At 49.9% G+C, this 21,986-nt stretch overlaps 3 protein-coding genes across 7 annotated transcripts in view; all 3 read right to left on the reverse strand.

The window, feature by feature from the left end:
• Positions 1-3,179: 3,179 nt before the first annotated feature.
• LOC101864946 (uncharacterized) lies at positions 3,180-4,740 on the reverse strand. The gene is made up of 2 exons (XM_045375549.2): positions 3,771-4,740; positions 3,180-3,690 (listed from the first exon to the last, which is right to left on the reverse strand). Exons 1-2 carry the CDS (start codon positions 3,955-3,957, stop codon positions 3,497-3,499), a joined length of 381 nt encoding a protein of 126 aa, XP_045231484.2. The 5' UTR covers positions 3,958-4,740; the 3' UTR covers positions 3,180-3,496.
• LOC123569449 (uncharacterized) lies at positions 4,330-4,740 on the reverse strand. The gene has a single exon (XM_045375550.2). It carries the CDS (start codon positions 4,687-4,689, stop codon positions 4,330-4,332), a length of 360 nt encoding a protein of 119 aa, XP_045231485.2. The 5' UTR covers positions 4,690-4,740.
• Positions 4,741-5,315: 575 nt separating this feature from the next.
• The window catches only part of NLRP1 (NLR family pyrin domain containing 1), a 72,060-nt gene continuing 55,389 nt past the window's right edge, over positions 5,316-21,986 (reverse strand). For 3 of the 5 annotated variants that reach the window (XR_012425179.1, XR_010582238.2, XR_012425180.1), the window contains exons 17-20: positions 10,110-10,239; positions 8,667-8,734; positions 7,829-7,924; positions 5,316-5,617 (exon numbers count right to left, since the gene is read on the reverse strand). The gene's annotated coding sequence lies outside the window, so the exon portion shown is untranslated. The remainder of the gene's footprint in view (positions 5,618-7,828; positions 7,925-8,666; positions 8,735-10,109; positions 10,240-21,986) is intronic. The other 2 variants (XR_010582239.2, XR_010582240.2) reach the window with 2 other exon arrangements.

The raw sequence follows: 21,986 nt of genomic DNA on the forward strand, positions 1-21,986 counted from the left end.
GTGCATGCCTGTAATCCCAGCTACTCCGGAGGCTGAGGCAGGAGAATCGCTTGAACCTAGGAGGTGGAGGCGGAGCTTGTGTTGAGCCGAGATTGCACCACTGCACTCCAGCCTGGGCAACAGAGCAAGACTCTGTCTCAAACAAACAAACAAACAAAAATTAATCCATTTTCCCAGTATCAGTTTCTACTGTTTCAAATAGCTAAATTTCAACTGTTTCTCAACAACTTAAACTTACTACTGTTCCATGATAATCAGAATCCACTGCTTACTTCACCATCACCATATATTTACCTATGACTGACAACCCAAATTGCCCAAAACAGTTGGCGTTGCCTTCATCCTTTGTGACTTACCGAAAGTCGGTTTACTGGATATCTAATATTTTTACCTGCTTAGCATCCATGGCTCTTCAATCTTCCTCTGGGAACTATTCCTTTCCTATTGCATGCTATTTTCATAGGATTGCCTATTCAGATGACTCTTCTGCCTTTTAGCCAAAGATGGGCATGTGACCCCTGCCAGGCTAGTAAGACTCTAGCATTTGATTCTTGAGCAGCACGGCACAAGGACCCCAAAAATGGGTCCTTGTTTGTTTGGTTTTTCGTTTTATTTGGAGATGGGGTCTCTGCCATGTTGCCTAGCTGGTTTCAAATGTCTGGCCTCAAGCGATCCTCCTGCATCAGCCTCTCAGGTAACTGGGACTACAGGAATGCACCACTGCACCTGGCTTGGGGGCCCATTTGTTTTTATGGTCTAAAAGGCTGTCTGTGTATACTAAGCAGACAGGGAAACACTTGATATTTTGGACAAAGGAAACTCTTACTGGACGCCCAGAAATTGGAGGACAGTTGCAAGCTCAATACAGGTAGGCAGTAACAGTGAAATTAGGTGGGCAGTAGAGAGACACGTGATCACATATTCCTGGGATACCTAAACTATAACTCAAACTATATAAGAGGAAAATTGGCCAGCTTAGACGCATGATGACACTAAAAGTACACACTTATTGTGTGTACACATTGAAGTGTACAAATTAAGTGTACACTTAAAATACTTAGAGAGTGTGAAGTAGTATCTCATTGTGTAGATGATGTGAGAGTAATGGAAATTTAATATTGATTAGAAAATACAGGCCAGGTACTGGAGCTCTATGGAACCAGGAATTTGAAAGAGAGTGAAATCGGGAGAAGCATAGGGAAGAGAGATGGGCTGATAGGAGAGAATATGGGGGTATGGAAAGAAAATGAATTTGGGGGCTGGAGTGAGTTTAATATTGGAGACAGCAGGGATGGGGTGAATGTCAAGGAAGATTGGAGTACAATATTGAGACAATAATCAAGTAGGGGGAACAATGCAATGAATACTGAAATAAGGGGATCAAATGGGGCTGGATATTTAGGAGAATATTGAAGCCAATATTAAGATTGTAGAGGCAATAGGATCTAACAACAGTATAGTCATGGGAACCAGGTGTTGGAATTTGGGGTAGAAAATGGAGGCCCAGACTGGGCACAGTGGCTCATACCTGTAATCCCAGCACTTTAGGAGGCTGAGGCGGGTGGATCACTTGAGGTCAGGAGTTCAATACCAGCCTGGCCAACATGGTGAAATCCTGTCTCTACTAAAAATACAAAAAAAGTTAGCCGGGCGTGGTGGCATATACCTGTAATGCCAGCTACTCGGGAGGCTGAGGCAGGAGAATTGTTTGAACCCAGTAGGCAGAGGTTGCAGTGAGCCAAGATCAGGCCACTGCATTCGAGCCTGGGGCACAGAGTGAGTCTCAGTCTCAAAAAAAAAAAAAAAAAAAAAAAAAAAAAAAATTAGCTGGGCATGGTGGCACGCACCTGTAGTCCCAGCTAATTGGGAGGCTGAGGCATGAGAATCGCTTGAACCTGGGAGGTGGAGGTTGCAGTGAGCTGGCCACTGCACCACAGAGAGAGACCCCATCTCGGGGAAAAAAAAAAAAAGAAAACAGAGGCCCAGATTTGTTGACACAAAAAGGGCCATGATATTGTGGAACAGTGATCGAATGTTGAGGAACAGGGAACTTTGGTTTTGGGAAGAGAGGGACGAGTCTACTGTCAGGAGATTGGCTGAGGAAAGGAAGCTGGGGGATCATATCCTGAGTAGTCCCTGCGGGACTGGATGAGAGATAACAGGGGATGTGTGAAAGGGAGACAATGAGATCAAATGTTTGGAGAGCGCTAGGCTATATGTTGGGAGTCCGTGAGTACTTAATACTAAGAGATAGCAGAAGATCGAATATCCAAGTTTGAAACCTGGAAACCAGTGAGGGATAAATATTGTGGTCCTTTGGAGACAATTTTTTTTTTTTTTTGAGACGGAGTCTTGCTCAGTCGCCCAGGCTGGAGTACTGGGGTGCGATCTCCGCTCACTGCAAGCTCTGCCTCCCGGGTTCACGCCATTCTTCTGCCTCAGCCTCTCGAGTAGCTGGGACTACAGGCGCCGGTCACCACGCCAGGCTAATTTTTTTTTTTTTTTTTTTTTTTTTTTGTATTTTTAGCAGAGATGGGGTTTCACCATGTTAGCTAGGATGGTTTCAATCTCTTGACCTCGTGATCCACGGCGCCCGGCCTGGAGACGTAATTTTGGGAAATAGTGCCACCGATTACTGTGGGGAAATTGTTGTAGTAAAGTGTGATTGTAAAGCACAAGCTGACATTGGGGAACACTGGATGTCATACTTGTGGCACTGAAATAAGTGTCCGGGGACAAGATATCAAGGCACAGAGTGATATGGGATTATGGGAAGTCAGAACTGAGAAGTGGCAAGGCCCTGATATTGGAAAACAGGGAATTTGTAAAGACCCACGGGGCAAATTCCAGAGCTTAGCTGGGGGACTGTACTTGGTCTTTGTAAAGGAAGCAAGTGGAGACCAAATACTGAGGGGCAGAGTTAATGCCACAATGGGATAGTGGCTGATCTGCCATAAAAGGATGGTAGACTCGAATACCGGCGTGTTGTGAGGACCGGATGTGGAGAAAGATGCCATCGAAGGGCCTTGTAGCTATTCAGTGGAGGGAGAGGCTACATTTTGGAATACTGGGTCATGGGGTTAAGTCTGTTTTGGAGGGACAGTAGGGAATGCTGTGGAGCAGACTAGGAAGTTGGGCAGGGTCCACTGCAGAGTTGGAAATTAATGGAGAACTGAATATAGAGGAGACTGAAAAAGAGATAATTTATTCCATCAGAGGTATCACAATTACAGATTACAGACATTTGCAAGTAAAGACTATGCAGGGTTACAGCGCTGCGTTTTGACATTTAACATTCATGAGTAAACAGAGATGGCCGGTGGGTAAATATCTTGCCAAAGTGGTTTCTGGTATTAAGCCTTTTGAGTCTAAGATGACAAACCCCTAGGGCTCAGGTGGTTTTCCCGCACTAACTCTTGTCAATGACACATCCCTCAGCCCCTTTTGTCTTGGGTGCCACAGCTCCAGAAAGGCTCCGGGCCAGAACGAAGCCATCCTAGAGTCCCCAAGGACAGCCCTCCCGTGGACCCCGGCTAGGGCCCCAGAGTCTCATCCTGAGGAGTGCGCCAGCTCTGGGCCTGCGTCCCAGTGGGGTTTGCAGCCACAGGTCCCGCGAGTCCCGGACACTTCCAGGGCGTGGTCTCCTGGTAAGACAGCTCCTCCGGCTCCTCCAGGCAGCGACAACAAAGTCTAAGGCAGGAAAAACGCACAGTCGTGGTCAGCCAGAGCCCCTGGGGGCGCAGCACGAAACCCCGACGAAAGCCACTTACCGAGTCCCGCCCTCCAGCTACGCCTGCGGCGCGGTCTTGTCCTCTCTCGGCCGCGCCAACTCCGGGGCACAGCCGGCTCCTCCTGGGGGCGATGCAGCATCACAGGGCTCCGGCCCAGCCCGGGCCAGGGCGCCGACCCTCCCTGCGGGACCCTCTCTAGAAGGCCGCGGGTCTGGGTCTGGCTCATCCCTTAAAGAATCCAAGGTTGGGCGCACTCTGAGCTCCCCAAACACAAAATGATGGGCTCCCTGCGAGTGCCCCCGCGTCACAGAGTGGTAGGGGTCCAGCGACATTCTCCTAGTTATAAACGGGGTTCAATCACACCCCAGAATTCTAAACGCCCCCACCCCTAACCTGCAGGTGCAAGCAGCACCCTTCTTTCATTGCCTGCAGCTACTTTGTACTTTCCTACTGATAGACAAAGATAGTGACAACAAAGAAGGAAAGAAGCATCGAAAGCTACATGAAGGGGGTGTGTTCCACAACACAAAATGCCGAGCCCTGTTTTCCCTTTCCCTCCCCGCTCGGTCCTGCGCCCACCCCGTCCCGCGCTGGCCACTCAGGCAAGCTGTAAATGGATATAGGTAAAGATGCAGGAGGTGATGGAGAAGGCGATGGCTGCGTAGATGAAGATGGAGAGGTGCGGGAAATGGTCGAGATAGCAGCCTTCGACCAGTGGAGGCGCCTCCTCCTTGGGCTGGGGGCGCGATGCGGCCTTCGGGGGCTGCCCGGCGCGGCCCCCCTGCGCCCTCCCGCCCGCGCGCCGACCAGCCTTCTTGCCCGCGGCCGACGCGAACCTGGGCGCACGGGCAGCGGGAGGGTCTTCCGGGGGAGGCTTGTCAAACAGGCCTTCGGACTCAGGGTCCGGGCGAATCTGCTCGGGACCCCAGGGTCTGCGCTGAAAGACTCCGTCAGCCATGGGCAGGATCGCGGGTAGGTGGGTCAGCTGGGTCTGGGTCGCAGCGCAGTGGGCGGTGGTCTGGGCTGCGGCTGTATTTCTACAGCCCCGGGTGGGGGCGGAGCCAGAGGGGCAGGGGGCCTCTGCAGGGTCCGCAGGGCCTCTCAGCGGAGGCGCAGCTTTGCCTGGCTCCTCCTTCCGCCCCCAGCCTGTTGCAGACGCTGGCTCGCTGGGTTCCAGCTCCCCGGCCGGCGGCTCGGCAGTCTTTGCGCAGCAAGGTTTGTCTCCATGGCAACCAGACTGGAGGCGCAAGGGGGAGGAAGTGCGAGCCTCCTGGGACCCCGGCTGGCTGGGACCCCGGGGCACGAGCAGGCTTGGCACCTAAGAAGCCGAAATGCAACCAGCCAGGCTCTCAGCTGCGTGGGGAGCTTCCTAGGGCATATTTCTCCTTTTAAAAGAAATATTTATTGTGTGGTCTGTTTTAAATTTTAATCTTAATACGTGAAAAAGCTAACACATCATCTTCGTAGAAAACTGGAAATTGAGAAAACAGTATAGGCAAAATCAGTGTAAAATAAAGCCTCCCACAATCCCAACATCCAGAGATAATACAGCTAAAGAATTGGTGCCTTTCTCTGCCTTCCTCCTTTTTTTTTTCTTTGTCTCTCCATCTACATCTGTATCTGTACACCTGTTTTCTCTTCTTGCTCTTCACCCACAAAAGCAGGACTCCAGCCTTTTGAGCATCTCACATATGATTAAGAACAAATCCTTCAAAGACCTGCCTCACCTAAGCCCATTTCTCAGACCCACCTGGGGTCTACTCAGGCCTCCTTGTCATCCACCAAGCCCTCTCTGGCTTCACCGGTACTGCCACAGGCTGCTGCGCACTAGCATCTCCTGGCGTCTCTGTTGCACCTGAGGTTCCAAGGCCGGATGGTGTTCCCTCCTGGAATGGAGGGAGAACAATCACTTGGGTTTATTTGAGTCCCAGTAGATTGGAGGGGTCTGCTGGCCGGCTTTATTAGTTGCAGCAAATTCAAACTGCATCAGACAACTCCCTGCCTCCTGCAAGTGAAAGGTCGGGGGTGAACCAAGGCCAGGGTGCTGAAACACTGTAACCAGGGTGCTGTCCCTCTCTATCTTACAGCGTTGCCAGCAACTTCTTGCATGGCCAAAGCCTACTAGGTAGTGGTAGGTACTCAGATTTTTGCTGAATGAATGATGCGGTGAATAATGGCAGCAGCAAACTCTGGTTCTCACAGCTTAACCCCCTCAGCTAAAAGGGCTTCCAGTTGGCTGGATGAGGAGAAGATGGAACCCTCATCTGTGATCCTGGGAATGTAAAATGGTGCAGTTCCTTTTTTTTTTTTTTTTTTTTGAGACGGAGTCTTGCTCTGTTGTCCAGGCTGGGGTACAGTTGAGCGATCTCAGCTCACTGCAACCTCCGCCTCCTGGGTTCAAGCAATTCTCCTGCCTCAGCCTCTGAGTAGCTGGGATTGCATGTGCACACCATCACACCTGGCTAATTTTTGGTGTTTGTAGTAGAGACAGGGTTTCACCACATTGGCCAAGCTGGTCTCGAACTTCCTGACCTCAAGTGATCCACCTGCCTCGGCCTCCCAAAGTGCTAGGATTACTGGCATAAGCCACTGTGCCCAGTCGGATGGAAGTATATGAAGGGTGAAATGGAAAGGTATGGAGGGTGGAATGGAAGGATGGTTTAGGTGGAGTGAAAGAATGTGAAGAATGGAATGGAAGGTTGCAAAAGGCAGAATGGAAGGACATGGAAGGACCAGAGTTTGAAAAGTGGAATGGGAGGATGTTTAGGGTGCAATGGAAGAGCTTGACAGATGTCATAGAGGGGTGTGAAGGGTGGAATTGAAGGGTGTGAAGGGTGAAATGGGAGGATGCTTAGGGTGGAATGGAAAATGTGAAGAGAGAAACAGAAGGACACGTAGTGGACTGGAAGAGTGTCAAGGATGGAATACAAGGTGTGTAAGGTGGAGTGGAAGAATAGGAAGGTTGTAATGAAATGGTGTGAACAATGGAATGGAAGGGTAGGAAGGGTGAAATGAAATTGTGTGATGGATGAATGGAAGGGTGTGAGGCTAGAATGAAAGGGTGTGTAGGGTGCAATGGGAGGGTTTTCAGGGTGGAATGGAAGGGTATGTAGAGTGGGATGGAAGAGCTTTATGTAAGGCTGTGGCATTGAGAAAGTCACCCAAACTGACCTATGAGGTTTAAGTAGGAGCAGGTAGGGGGGAGGTCTCAGTAACCAAGAGGGTCTCGGGCAGAACCATGCAAAGGCTTACTGCGGTGGAGCTGGGTGTAGGTGAGGAGTGCAGGTGTTAAAAATGCTTTAGTAACTGCAGGGCCTTTTGCATATTGAGAAGATGTGAGGCTAAATCCAGAGCTCAGACAGCAGAGGCCCAGGTGTCTCTAGGATACCTTGTTATTTTTTACCTGGTGTATGTGTACAGAAATGAATATATTGCAAAAACAGTGCTGGTCCCAGCCCAGGTGACCCCTGGGGGCTCTATCTGTCAGGAATTGAGAGAGCTTGACTTACTCCATGGCCTCACCCTGGTGCAAGCTATGCCTATGCCCAGCAACAAGAGCTAACTTTGTCCCAGGCCAGGGACTTTAGGACCCCTAGACATCCCTGACAGGACAGTCACCACAAGGTCCCAAGCTACAACTTCACTCTCTGCTCGGCACCTGAGTGTTCCAGGAAAAATCTCATGAGTCCAGGGCCTGGAGCCAGCATCCGCCAAAAGACCCCAAATGGGGCTGGGCGCGGTGGCTCAAGCCTGTAATCCCAGCACTTTGGGAGGCCGAGACGGGCGGATCACGAGGTCAGGAGATGGAGACCATCCTGGCTAACACGGTGAAACCCCGTCTCTACTAAAATACAAAAAAAATTAGCTGGGCGAGGTGGCGGGCGCCTGTACTCCCAGCTACTCGGGAGGCTGAGGCAGGAGAATGGCGTAAACCCGGGAGGCGGAGCTTGCAGTGAGCTGAGATCCGGCCACTGCACTCCAGCCTGGGCAACAGAGCGAGACTCCGTCTCAAAAAAAAAAAAAAAAAAAAAAAAAGACCCCAAATGGACAAAGGTTGCCTTTAGCTCCTGTCTCTGGGACCTGCCCAGAGTACACACCCCTCTCATAGGTGAGAGGTCTCTTCTTGGAGGATCTTTGCTCCTGGGCTATACTTTGATAGGCTTTCTTCATCCATTTAGGGATTCATTCTGCCTCTGGAAGAAAGATACACTGTCTGAGTCAATAGGAATCAGGGATTTGAGGCCAAAGCCTGGCTCTGGACAATGGCCAGTTGACCGTGTTGGTGACCCCCTCTACGAGGAATCCTAGGACACACATGGATCATAACAGCAGCAGCAGCAATCACTGAGCACTGACTGTGTGCTGGGAACTGTGCCCAACATTTCTGTAGAGACAGTCTCACTTCATTTTCATCACCCCCTAAACTGGGCACCAGGATTTTCTCCAATGTTCCAATGAGGAAACTGAGGCTGAGAAGTGAAGGAATCTAAAATCTGCTGCTAATGCTGACTGCTGGGGGCTGGGTGTGGTGGCTCACGTTTGTAATCCCAACACTTTGGGAGGCTGAGGTGGGTGGATCACCCGAGGTCAGGAGTTCGAGACCAGTGTGGTCAACATGGCAAAACCACCTTCTACTAAAAATACAAAAATTAGCCAGGCGTGGTGGTGCATGCTGTAATCCCAGCTACTCGGGAGGCTGAGGCACGAGAATCGCTTGAACCTGGGAGGCGGAGGTTGCAGCGAGCTGAGATCGCACCACTGCACACCAACCTGGGTGATAGACTGAGACTCTCTCAAAAAAATATAGACTATACTAGAATAGAATAAAATAAAATAAAATAGAACAAAATACTGACTGCTGGGGTCCTAACCCATGTCTCTCTGACCCAAAGGTAAGAGGTATACCTCCCAATCCCCACCCCCTCAGCTACTCACCCCAGGCTTGCTCACCATCAAAGACTGTGTCCTGTTAGCCTTTCCCAGGTCACATCCTGAGCCTCACCCTGCAGCAAAACAGATTTGTTCCCTTTAGAATGTGTGCACGGAGCAAGAGGCAAAATTCACAAAGGCGCCCCCCCTTTTTTTTTTTTTTTTTGAGACAGAGTCTCGCTCTGTCACCCAGGCTGGAGTGCAGTGGCGCGATCTCGGCTCACTGCAAGCTCCGCCTCCCGGGTTCCCGCCATTCTCCTGCCTCAGCCTCCCAAGTAGCTGGGACTACAGGCGCCCGCCACCTTGCCCAGCTAGTTTTTTCTATTTTTTAGTAGAGACGGGGTTTCACCATGTTAGCCAGGATGGTCTTGATCTCCTGACCTCGTGATCCGCCCGTCTCGGCCTCCCAAAGTGCTGGGATTACAGGCTTGAGCCACCACGCCCGGCCACAAAGGCCACTTTTAGCTCGAAGTGTTCATGCCCAGCTGAGGAAACAAACTTTGGTGGTGGTGGTGGTGGCAGTGGTGGTGGGATGTATGTGTCCATGGGTGGTGAGAGAGAAGGACCTTGCAGGAATCTCTGCTGCCTGGGCTAGAGCTGTTCGTTATTCTGGAAACCATGGTTGCTTTGAAACTGGCTGCCGAATTTCTCTCCTGCCAATTTCTAATTTCTGTGCATGCCCTGGCTGGGAGAAGGGAAGTCAAGCCAGGAATCTCCCCTTTCCACAGGTCCACTACCCAAACCCACCGTTGATGGGAAACCTCCAAGTGTATTGCAACCTCTACACCAGGATGTGCCTGGATAGGCCTAGTCACCTGCTGAAGGTGCTGTGGTACTTCTAGCCCAATGCAGGGTCAGCTGCCTGCCCCACCCTGAGAAGCTTCTGGGAGCTCACACCCAATGCTGACCATCCCTGTGCTCCACCCAGTCCCCTGCTGGGGATAGGGGTAGCAGTGATTGCTGAGCAAGGCAGAGAAGGGGAGGCTGAGTAAAGCCTGGGGCTCCATGGGGCAGACAGCGGGAAGTCAAGAACCTGTCTGGGGGCTGTGAGGTGGCACCTGGCAGGCGGGATTCCACATGAGCTGTGGCTCCAAGCCTCCCTATCCTCCCTTCCTGCCCCTATGCACGCTCCAGGTCCCATCAAACTTCACTTACACAGCACACATTCAAAGATACAATTATTAAGAATTTCAAGGCAGTGACTGCCACGCATTAAACCCCAAGCATGGGGGCCTACTGCCATTGCACAGGCTGCACCTCCAGGAAGCTGGTCCTACTCACAGCCTACCGCAGGTCTAGTTTAACCTAGCTGGGCACGGATGGCTTCTTCCTGCTCAGTGCTGTGGTTCTGCATCAGATGTTTAGCTTTCCACGGTGTGTTTTCTCCCACTAGAGAGAACTCAGCGCTTTCAGCATCTCAGCTGCATTCCAGGGCCCAGCAGAACTCACCATTCTGGACATTTTCATCCTCTTCCCCGTTTTCTTTCACAAACACAGACCTCTGCTCTCTGCATATGATCGTCCTCAGAAAGAACAGATTTGGTTACTTGTGCTCTGTCCTCTTCTCTTTGTGCCGCCCCTATAGAACAAGAATCATCAAACAGGGTCAGGCGCGGTGGCTCACCTGTAATCCCAGCACTTTGGGAGGCTGATGCGGGTGGATTGCCTGAGGTCAGGAGTTCGAGACCAGCCCGACCAACATGGTGAAACCCCGTCTCTACTAAAAATACAAAATTAGCTGGGCGTGGGAGTGGGTGCCTGTAATCCCAGTTACCTGGGAGGCTAAGGCAGGAGAATTGCTGGAATTTAAGAGGTGGAGGTTGCAGTGAGCCGAGATCGTACCATTGCACTCCAGTCTGGGCAACAAGAACAAAACTCTGTCTCAAAAAAAAAAAAAAAAAAAAAAAATTGTCAAACAGCCAATTCAGCAACATCATTCTTCTCCTCCTTTCATTCCTCTATCCACCCAGAAGCTGACCCACACTAAATGGTTAAGAACTGTGAGGATAATCCAGCAATTTCCCTGCTAGGTGTATACCCAAAAGAGTTGAAAACAAGGTTTCAAAGAGACATCCGTACAGCTACGTTCACGGCAGCACTATTCACAATAGCCAAAACGTGGACGCAACACACGTGTCCATCAACAGATGAATAGATAACCAAAATGTGGCATAGACACACAATGGGATGTTTTCTTACCTTAAAAGGAAGGAAATTCTGGCCAGGTGCAGTGGCTCATGCCTGTAATCCCAGCACTTTGGGAAGCCGAGGCGAGAGATCACCTGAGGTCAGGAGTTTGAGACCAGCCTGGCCAACATGGTGAAACCCCGTCTCTACTAAAAACACACACACACACACACACACACACACACACACACACAAAATTAGCTAGGCATGATGGTGGACACTTGTAATCCCAGCTACTTGGGAGGCTGAGGCAGGAGAATGGCTTGAACCCAGGTGATGGAGGTTGCAGTGAGCTGAGACTGCACCACTGCACTCCAGACTGGGCAACAAGAGCGAAACTCCATCTCAAAATAAATAAATAAATAAAAATTTAAAAATAATAAATAAAAAGGAAATTCTGACACATGCAATACCATGGATGAACTTTGAACACTTTGTGATAAATGAAAGAAGCAAGCGCAAAAAGATTTCTAGAGCAGTCAAATTTAAAGAGACAGAAAGCAGAATAGTGGTTTCCAAGGGCTGAAAGGAGGCAGGAATGGGGAATTATTATTTAATGGGTGCAGAATTTCAATTAAGGAAGATGAGAAAGTTCTGGAGATGGACAGTGGTGATCGTAGCACGTCGAGGTGAATGTGCTTACACTTAAAAATGGTTATAATCATAAATTATATTACAGATATATTCAACTAAAGGAAAAAATAACCGTGAGGACATTTTGTTCTCCCTCAAACTGTCTTCAAATAAATTAAATTAAATTAAAGGTCTTCAAATTAAGGCCTTCTAAAATCAAAAGAAAACAAAAACCAGCCATTAAAGAATCAAGAAATTCAGCCAGGCATGGTGGCTCACGCTTGTAACCCCAACACTTTGGGAGGCCAAGGCGGGCAGATTGCTTGAGTCCAGGAGTTCCAGACGAGCCTGGGAAACATGGTGAAACCCTGTCTCTACTAAAAATACAAAAATTGGCTGGGCATGTTGGCTCACGCCTATAATCCCACGGGGAGGCTGAGGTTGGTGGATCACAAGGTCAGGAGATCGAGACCATCCTGGCTAACACGGTGAAACCCCGTCTATATTAAAGATACAAAAAATTAGCCAGACATGGTGGCACGTGCCTGTAGTCCCAGCTACTGGAAACTCAGGAGGCTGAGGCAAGAGAATTGCTTGAACCTGGGAGGCAGAGGTTGCAGTGAGCTGAGATTGCACCACTGCACCCCAGCCTGGGCGACAAAGCGAGACTCTGTCTCAAAAAAAAAAAAAGAAAAGAAAAGAAAAAAATTAGCCAGCGGGCGGGCACAGTGGCTCACATCTGTAATCCCAGCACTTTGGGAGGCTGAGGTGAGCAGATCACAAGGTCAAGAGTTCGAGACCAGCCTGGCCGAAAAGATTGAAACCCCATCTCTACTAAAAATACAAAAATTAGCCAGGCATGGTGGCGCACGCCTGTAATCCTAGCTACTCAGGAGGCTGAGGCAGGAGAATTGCTTGAACCATGGAGGCAGAGGTTGTGGTGAGCTGACATCGTGCCATTGCACTCCAGCCTGGGGGACAGAGTGAGACTCGGTCTCAGAAAAAAATATATATATATATTAGCTGGGTATGGTGGTGTGCACCTGTAATCCCAGCTACTCAGATGGCTGAGGCAGGAGAATCACTTGAACCTAGGAGGCAGAGGTTGTAGTGAGCTGAGATTGCACCACTGCACTCCAGCCTGGGTGACCGAGCAAGACCCTGTCTTAAAAGAAAAATAAAAAATAAATTTGTTTTGTAGAGACAGAGTCTTGCTATGTTGCCTAGACTGGCCTTGAACTCCTGGCCTCAAGTGATCCTCCTTCTTGGCCTCTTAAAGTGTGAGAATTACAGGCTTGAGCCACTGCATCCAGCATGAGGGAAGCTATTGCAAAATATAGAAAGTCATGAGACTATTGACATCCTTTGATACAATCATCCTATCCCTTAGTATTGACTCCAAGACAGTGATCTAAAGGATAAAGGAAAGCTCTCTGCAGAAAGACGTGTATTGCAGTACTGCTTATCGTGGCAAAAAATTGGAAGCAAACTCAATGTCAGAACAAGAGGAGAATAGTTAATTAAATGATATATCTACTGCAAGGAGTCATGCAGTCATCAGGAGAAGATTATCCTGAAAACAATCTTTTTTTTTTTTTTTTTTTTTTTTGAGACGGAGTCTCGCTCTGTCGCCCAGGCTGGAGTGCAGTGGCCGCATCTCAGCTCACTGCAAGCTCCGCCTCCCGGGTCTATGCCATTCTCCTGCCTCAGCCTCCCGAGTAGCTGGGACTACAGGCGCCCGCCACCTCACCCGGCTAGTTTTTTGTATTTTTTAGTAGAGACGGGGTTTCACCGTATTTAGCCAGGCTGGTCTCGATCTCCTGACCTTGTGATCCGCCCGTCTCGGCCTCCCAAAGTGCTGGGATTACAGGCTTAAGCCACCGCGCCCGGCCTCTGAAAACAATCTTAAGTAGCTTGAGGGATGCTTGTGATGATCTAAATCAAAGTAAAAAAAAAAAAACAAAAACAAGATTTAAAACCCCATGTACTAGGATGATAACAAGATGAAAAAGTGTTCCTGCAGAGAAAGACTGGAATGGAAAGAGGAAAGACAGAATTTTTGTATTGTTTGGATAATGAGATCATGGGGTGACTTCTTTCTCATTTGACCAGAACTTGTACACCATGGTTATATTAGTTTCTGTGCAACGAAGGCAATTAACAGACGAAAAAAGTCTAAGTAATGGACCCAGTGGCCATTTTCAGGATTAACAATACTCTGTGATGGTCTGATTGGTGCCCACGCAGACAAAGGTCCTTACCTAACCGCCGGGATGGCCCCACATTGCCTAGCAACTACCTGCTTAACAGCAGTTGCTAGGAAACCAAGAACACCGCAGGACTCCTGACCAATAGCACAGCGTCCATACTACTGCCAGCCTTCTCTTCAAGTTCTCTCCAGCAGTCATGCTCCTGTCCAGCCATTCCTCTTCTCCTCCTGTTCTCCTCCTTCTCATTCCTACCTGCCTGGGGCTAACCTGCGAGTAGCACTCACTCATGGGTCCTGCGATCATACAGCCTGACACAACACAGGTGATCACAGGTTCCAGAGGACCATTTTCCTTCCTCTGCTTCCCCTGCTTCCTTCTTGCTCCAGGACTGGGGCCTGGACCAGCGTGTGTGCATGGCTCAAAGTTCAAATCCATAGTTATCCCACTATTGAGACAAGTATTGCTCATGGCCTCCATCAGGTTCTAGCACCTGGCAAATCCTACTCCTCCAGAGAGCGATTCCTTCAGGAAAGGCACTGAGCTCAGCCCAGGGCTCCCATCATCCATCAGAGTGCCTGGTGGAAGCATTCCATGATTCTTTTTTTTTTTTTTTGAGATGGAGTCTCACTCTTGTTGCCTATGCTGGAGTACAGTGGTGCAATCTCAGCTCACTGCATGAGCCACCACGCCCAGCTAATTTTGTTTGTATTTTTAGTAGAGATGGGGTTTTGCCATGTTGACCAGGCTGGTCTCAAACTCCTGACTTTAGGTGATCCATCTGCCTCAGCCTCCCAAAGTGTTGAGATTATAGGTGTGAGCCACCTCGCCCAGCCAAATCCATGATTCTTTTTTTTTTTTTTTTTTTGAGACGGAGTCTCGCTCTGCCGCCCAGGCTCGAGTGCAGTGGCTGGATCTCGGCTCACTGCAAGCTCCGCCTCCCGGGTTCACGCCATTCTCCTGCCTCAGCCTCCCGAGTAGCTGGGACTACAGGCGCCTGCCACCTCGCCCGGCTAGGTTTTTGTATTTTTTAGTAGAGACGGGGTTTCACCATGTTCGCCAGGATGGTCTCGATCTCCTGACCTCGTGATCCACCCGTCTCAGCCTCCCAAAGTGCTGGGATTACAGGCTTGAGCCACCGCGCCCGGCCTAAATCCATGATTCTTGAATGCATTCTTTGACAGGGGTCATGTGGACATCTCCCTGTTCCAAGTGGCCCACTCTAAAGAGAAAGAAAACCTCATGTAGGATGGATTAGTCTGAACACAATGATCCTGGAAGACTCCAATTTTCCACCATTGTTGAGAATGATCCCCGCTGCCCTGCACTTCTCATTCCCATCATCTCCATGTGTTGTTCGACCATCATGTCCGTTCTCAGGAAGTCGCCATGTGTCTCTATTCAAAAAGATCTTTCTTCTATTCTTCTTCTTTTTTAAAACAGAGACAAGGTCTCACTATGTTGCCCAGGCTGGTCTCAAACTCCTGGACTCAAGCAATTCCCTGGCCTCAGTCTCCCAAAGTGCTAGGATTATAGGCAAGCACCCAGACAATTATTTTTATTTAGAGACAGGATCTTGCTGTGTCACCATGGCTGGAATGCAGTGGCATGATTATGGCTCACTGGAGCCTGGGCTCAAGGGATCCTCCTGCCTCAGCCTCCAGAGTATCTGGGAATAGAGGCATGTGCCACAACACCTGGCTAATTAAAAAAACTTTTTTTTTTTTTTTTGGGATGGAGTCTCGCTCTGTTGCCCAGGCTGGAGGGCAATGGCACGATCTTGGCTCACTGCAACCTCTGCCTCCCATGTACCAGTGATTCTCCTGCCTCAGCCTCCCGAGTAGCTGGGATTACAGGCACCCGCCATCATGCCCGGCTAATTTTTGTATTTTTGTAGAGACGGAGTTTTACCATGTTGGCCAGGCTGGTCTTGAACTCTTAACCTCAGGAGATCCATCAGCCTTGACCTTCCAAAGTGCTGGAATCACAGGCGTGAAAAAAAATATATATATATTTTGAGACAGGGTCTTGCTATGTCGCCCAGGCTGGTCTTAATCAATCTTCAGATTTTCGCCTCCCAAAGAGCTGGGATTATAGACGTGGGTGTGTATATCGTATCTCCTTGCCCCTGGAATATAAATTGCTTGAAAGCAGATACTCTATGGCTTCTGTTATCACTGGCAGCTACAACAGCCTCAGGCCCAAGAAGCTAAGATTTACTGCCTGCCTAGCGTTGTGTACCACCTCGCCCAGAACAACTTCCCACTCATGAGCACACCTAATCAAACAACCGTTTGACGCCAGCTTTACTATTCCCTTCTTACACATCTGAAAACCTGTTTCAAGATCACACATTTGGCCGGGCGCGGTGGCTCAAGCCTGTAATCCCAGCACTTTGGGAGGCCGAGACGGGTGGATCACGAGATCAGGAGATCGAGACCATCCTGGCGAACATGGTGAAACCCCGTCTCTACTAAAAAATACAAAAAAACTAGCCGGGCGAGGTGGCGGCGCCTGTAGTCCCAGCTACTCGGGAGGCTGAGGCAGGAGAATGGCGTGAACCCGGAAGGCGGAGCTTGCAGTGAGCTGAGATCCGGCCACTGCACTCCAGCCCGGGAGACAGAGCGAGACTCCGTCTCAAAAAACAAAACAAAACAAGATCACACATTTAATGGGTGGTAGAGTCAATAATTTGATTCCCAGCTCACTGCCTGTCTCTCGAATTCTAGCTGTTGCTATCAGAATCCGGATCCAGGCCAGGCACGGTGACTCACGCTTGTAGTCCCAGCACCTTAGGAGGCCAAGGCGGGCGGATCACTTGAGGCCAGCAGTTCGAGACCAGCCTGGCCAACATGGTGAAACCCTGTCTCTACTAAAAATACAAAAATTTAGCCGGGAGTGGTGGTGGGTGCCTGTAATCCCATCTACTCGGGAGGCTGAGGCAGGAGAATCGCTTGAACCTGGGAGGTGGAAGTTGCAGTGAGCCGAGATTGCGCCACTGCACTCCAGCCTTCCAACCTGGGCGACAGACCGAGACTCCGTCTCAAAAAAAAAAAAAAAAAAAAAAAAAAAAAAAAAAAAGAATCTGGATCCAAAGCGGACATGCATCTGTGTCTCCCCCACCTCCACGCACTTGTTTGTGTCTGGCCTTTCTCCTACTCCAAGACTGGCTGCACTTCGGGGCTTGCTGCCATGGAGACGGCTCCGGATTTAGGAATACATTTCCTAGGCTTCCGGCAACTAACGTGAGGACCTGCTGGGATGAGGGAGGGGGAGCTCTGCAGAAGGGGGCGGGACACGCGGGGCTTGTGCGGCTTAGTGGGTGGCGGAGTCCCTCCTCGCGTGGGTGCCCTGGGTCTCTCCGTTCTGGCGCGCCCCCTTGTGCCCCGCACGCTGTGCGCACGCGAGTCCGCCGAGCCCATCCTGCGCCCCCGCACTCGGGCCAAGGCTTCTGCCCCAACTACCCCGGGCTTAGTTCGCGAAGGTCGCGAGTTGGCCTCCTGCGTCACCGGCGAGAAAGCTTCACAGGTGGCGCCACCCGGGGCTACGCGCCCTGCGGGGCCGCATGAGGTCGCGGCTGGAGCTGCTGTGAGAGGGCATGGGAGGCCCAGGCGGCCTGGACCTATCCTGCGACGCGGGGGCCACCCGGCCCCTAGCTGTCCTCTCCCTTTTCACCTGATGCCGTTTAAATTTTTTTTTTAATTTTGTAAATAAAAAAATTTAACGTCTCATAAAGATAGGGTCTTGGTATGTTGCCCAGGCTGGTCTTGAACTCCTGGGCTGAGGCGATCCTCCACCTTAGCTTCCCAAAATGCTGGGATTACAGGCGTGAGCCACTCCACAGGGCCATCTGATGCCTTCCTTTTTTTTTCTTTTCTTTTTGAGACTGAGTCTCTCTCTCACCCAGGCTGGAGTGCAATGGTGCAATCTTGACTCATTGCAACCTCCACCTCCCGAGTTCAAGTGATTCTCCTGCCTCAGCCTCCCGAATAGCTGAGATTACAGGCCCGTGCCACAAGACTTGGCTGAGTTTTGCATTTTTAGGAGAGACAGGGTTTTGCCATGTTGGCCAGGCTGGTCTTGAACTCCTGACCTGAAGTGATCCACCCACCTTGGCCTCCCACAGTGCTGGGATTACAGGCATGAGCCACTATGACCAGCCTCTGATGTGTTCTTGAACTCAAACTTTCAGCTCACCAAGGCCTCTAGGAGGGTCAAGAGGGCTGGATGGGTGGGTGGGAATGAAAATAGGTGAGGCAGGCCGGGCACGGTGGCTCAAGCCTGTAATCCCAGCACTTTGGGAGGCTGAGACGGGCGGATCACGAAGTCAGGAGATCGAGACCATCCTGGCTAATGCAGTGAAACCCCGTCTCTACTAAAAAAATACAAAAAACTAGCCGGGCGAGGTGGCGGGCACCTGTAGTCCCAGCTACTCGGGAGGCTGAGGCAGGAGAATGGCATATACCCGGGAGGCGGAGCTTGCAGTGAGCTGAGATCCGGCCACTGCACTCCAGCCTGGGCGACAGAGCGAGACTCCGTCTCAAAAAAAAAAAAAAAAAAAAAGAAAGAAAATAGGTGAGGCACTGGACTTCCCTGGTTTGGGTTTGGGGGCGTTCACTACTTTGTCACCTGGTGATTTGAGAAAACACTCTCTAGTCCATTTAGGTCTCTGTTTCTGTACCTCTCTGTCTTTTGTTGTCTGTTTTCCCAAGAGAAAAGAAGAATCAATGACTGACAGCTGCCATCACCAGAATAAGGTACAGTTTGCACGGGGATATTTTTCTTATTTGGGGGCTGTTGCTGCATCCTATTTTGTGCACTCAAGTGTTTTGTCATTTGGGCAGATGTCTGTGAGACAAAGTAGCAAACATGAGAAGCCATGTTTGCTCATTTCTGTTTGCCAGAATAATTTCACAAAGTCCCTGACTCTGACATCTGCTGCTCTCCAGAAAGATGTTTTGATAATGAAACAGGATAAAGCACAGGGCCCCCAACCTTGTGGTTGGTGCAAGACTCTTGCCTGACTCTTGCCTGTATTCCTTGAAAGATAAATGCTCCTAACCTTCTCTTTTTCTACATATAAAATAACATCTAGGCCAAGCTCAGTGGCTCATGCCTGTAATCCTAGCACTTTGGGAGGCTGAGCTGGGCTCAGACCAGCCTGGGCAACGTGGTGAAACCCCATCTCTACTAAAAATGCAAGAACAAACTGGGTGTGGTGGCATGTACCTGTAGTCCCAGTGATGCAAGATTTTTCTCAACCCTGCTTTGCCAGTTGGAAATTTCTGTGAATGGTGGGGTCTCTGTTTGTTTGTTCCCATTGTCCCACTCCAGCCCATGCCTCCCAGGCTGGCCCATCCCCACCGCCACTTCCCGTTGCATGGGATGGCCGCCTGGTGCTGGTGGAGGACTGGAGGGCTACAGCTTATAGCTCCTTTTGCCCCCTCTGTTCGGTGGGTTACAGGTTGTTGTCCCACCTCCAAGAAGAATGAGGTTATGGTGACAATCGAAGGGTGAGGACGGCAGAGAAGATTTTTATTGAGTGACAAAACAGCTCTCAGCTGAAGATGATGTGAGGGTGGTCTCTTAATGTGGTTGGGTCCAGGGCTTTTATGGGCTCAGAATGGGGAGTGCACTCTGATTGGTTTGTGAGTAAGCAATAAAGGCTAAAACAAAACCACCACTCAAAGGTGGGCATGATAGTGTAAAAAAACCAATTAAGGAAGGGTAGGTGTATGTAAAATAGGTGAAGGGTGAGGATCAGTCAGAGGAAGGCATCCCAAACAGGAGGGGAGGTTCTCAATCCAGTCCAAGGATTTACCTGGGACTTGTTGCTAGGCTTTAAACTGTCTTTGGCTTAAAGGTGGGGTTTCACTGGGGACCTGTCCCTATCTGCCTAGGCATTTCACCGCCTCCTGCTGCTATTACCAGCCATTCAGGAGTCTGAGGCAAGCAGATCATCTGAGCCCAGGAGGTTGAGGCTGCAGTGAGCTGTGATTCTCCTATTGCACTCCATCCTGGGTGACAGAGTAAGACCTTGTCTCAATAAATAAATAAAAATAACATCTGGCAGGGTTAGTGATTATGCTTCTGATAGTGACATGAGGCAGTCAAATGCCTAGGCAGATAGGGGTGGGTCCTTGGTGAAACCCCACCTCCAAGCAGAAGACAGTTTAAAGCCTGAAAATGAAGCTACAAGTTAAATCCTCAGACCAGACTGAGAATCTTTCCTCTGATTGATCCCCACCCTTCACCTGTTTTACCCTTCACCTTTCCTAATTGGTTTTCTACACTGTCGTGCCCACCTTTCAGTGATGTCTTCACTTTAACCTTTTTTGCATACTCACAAACCAATCAGCAGGCACTCCCCATTCTGAGTCCATAAAAAGCCCTGGACCCAGCCACACTGAGAGAAGAAAAAACCACCCCACTGCAGGGGTGGGGAACCACCCCACCGCACCCTGCATCCCTTCTCCACCAAGAGCTGTTTCATCAGTCAATAGAGTTCTTCTCCATCCATTCTCACCCTTCAACTGTCAGCATATTCTTCTTGGATGCAAGACAAGAGTTCTGGAACCGCCAAACTCAGGTACAAGCTGTAATACAGGTGGGCTGGGGTGGGCTCTGCCTGCCCAACAGTGGGCTGGGCCAGTATGCAAGCCAGACTCAGCCTGGGCAGGCTGAATGGGTGGGATACCACCAGTGGCAGGTATCCTGGCCCAGCAAGGCCTAGGTGGGAAGGGGGGGGTGGGAGGCTTTTGGGAGTAGGAGGTTGGCGGGCAAAATGACGGAGAAAATTCCTGCATCACTTCCGCAGTCAATAACCACATGTACTTTGGTGATCACTGATGCACTGTACACCCACACCCTGGTCACTCTGATGTGATTTTGCAGGTACTGAACCCCACCACTTGCATATGAGTAGTGGGCTGAGACGCTGCTTTGGAGCAACTGACAACCACTCCTGGGCTTTAAGGCCTCAGTTTATAGTCTTCAGCAAGACTTCTGAATAAACTAGCTTTAATTATTTAAAAGCTTGATTTTTTTTTTTTCTTTAGTTGACATGTCCCTGCATCACTCAATGTGTTTTTTTGGTCCGCCTGGAACAAGATGTTTGAGGTGGGACTAGCCTTTCAGGAGGAGTTCTTCTGGAGTCCTTGGGGGTAACCTTACCCTCTGTGGCCCCTTTGATAGGTGGGTAGTAGGATTGGGGAGCGTGGAAAGTGGGGACTCCCTTGCTCAATAACAATTATTGCACCTCCAGCTGGGAGCTAACACTTGTAGGATGGTTCCTTGGGAAGGCCCTGAGCTACCAGACTCCACCTGCAACCTTCTGATCAGAGAAGAGGACCAGAGCTTCCTCTAGAGAGATCCAGGGTTTTATCTTGAGAATGGATTAATTGCACTATGCTGTGCAATGTGATGCGCAGTGCAAGGCAATAGAAGCAAATAGTTTAGTCCTAAGAGAACCCCCCCACCCCATGCTTCTGAGGGACTCCTATGAGGGGCCTTGGCTATTTGGAGAAGAAAGAAGGTCTAAAACAAATAGGGCATTTTTTTTCTCTCTTAAGAGAGTTGACGACATTGAATTCAAATGCAAGTTTGCAAATTGTACACCTGCCACATTTAGCAGAAAACTGCTGACCCAGGCAGCTGATCTGAAATTCGTTCAAATCAGCAAGTTCATTATGCATAGCTTCCTTGTTTTTGGAAGTGGAAAGCCAGAGTCTTGGTGTAAACTAGGTTCCTTCCTTCCTTCCTTCCTTTCCTTCCTTCCTTCCTTCTCTTTCCCTCCCTCCCTCCCTCCCTCCCTCCCTCCCTCCTTCATTCCTTCCTTCCTTCCTTCTTTCCTTCCTTCCTTCTCTTTCCCTCCCTCCCTCCCTCCCTCATTTCCTTCCTTCCTTCCTTCCTTCCAGTGGAGTCTCGCTCTGTTACCCAGGCTGGAGTGCAGTGGCACAATCTCAGCTCACTGCAAGCTCCACCTTCCGGGTTCATGCCATTCTCCTGCCTCAGCCTCCCGAGTAGCTGGGACTCCAGGTGCCCACCACCACACCTGGCTAATTTTTTTTTTTTATTTTTAGTAGAGACAGGGTTTCACCATGTTAGCCAGGATGGTCTCAATCTCCTGACCTCAGGTGATCCACCTGCCTTGGCCTCCCACAGTGTTGGGATTACAGGCGTGAGCCACCGTTCCCAGCCTTGTTTATGCTTCCTCCATAGGCTTATCCTACCTGAGACCAGAGAACAGCCCCTGGATCTTAGGTAAAGAACATTTTTCTCAAAGTGTGGGTGTCCTGCTAGACTCCACTTCCATTATAAGAGCTGGGATACAAAAGTTCAGGAACAGTCTCATCTCCAG

This window comes from Macaca fascicularis, chromosome 16, assembly GCF_037993035.2.
Source record: "Macaca fascicularis isolate 582-1 chromosome 16, T2T-MFA8v1.1".
NCBI classification, from domain to species: Eukaryota; Metazoa; Chordata; class Mammalia; order Primates; family Cercopithecidae; genus Macaca; species Macaca fascicularis.

Bases quoted from the DNA above. Each gene is read 5' to 3' on its own strand.
- LOC123569449 (XM_045375550.2), bottom strand. From the start codon at position 4,689: ATGGCTGACGGAGTCTTTCAGCGCAGACCCTGGGGTCCCGAGCAGATT.
- LOC101864946 (XM_045375549.2), bottom strand. From the start codon at position 3,957: ATGAGCCAGACCCAGACCCGCGGCCTTCTAGAGAGGGTCCCGCAGGGA. The intron at 3,691-3,770 runs GTAAGTGGCTTT...TTCCTGCCTTAG, and splicing joins TAGCTGGAGGGCGGGACTCG to ACTTTGTTGTCGCTGCCTGG.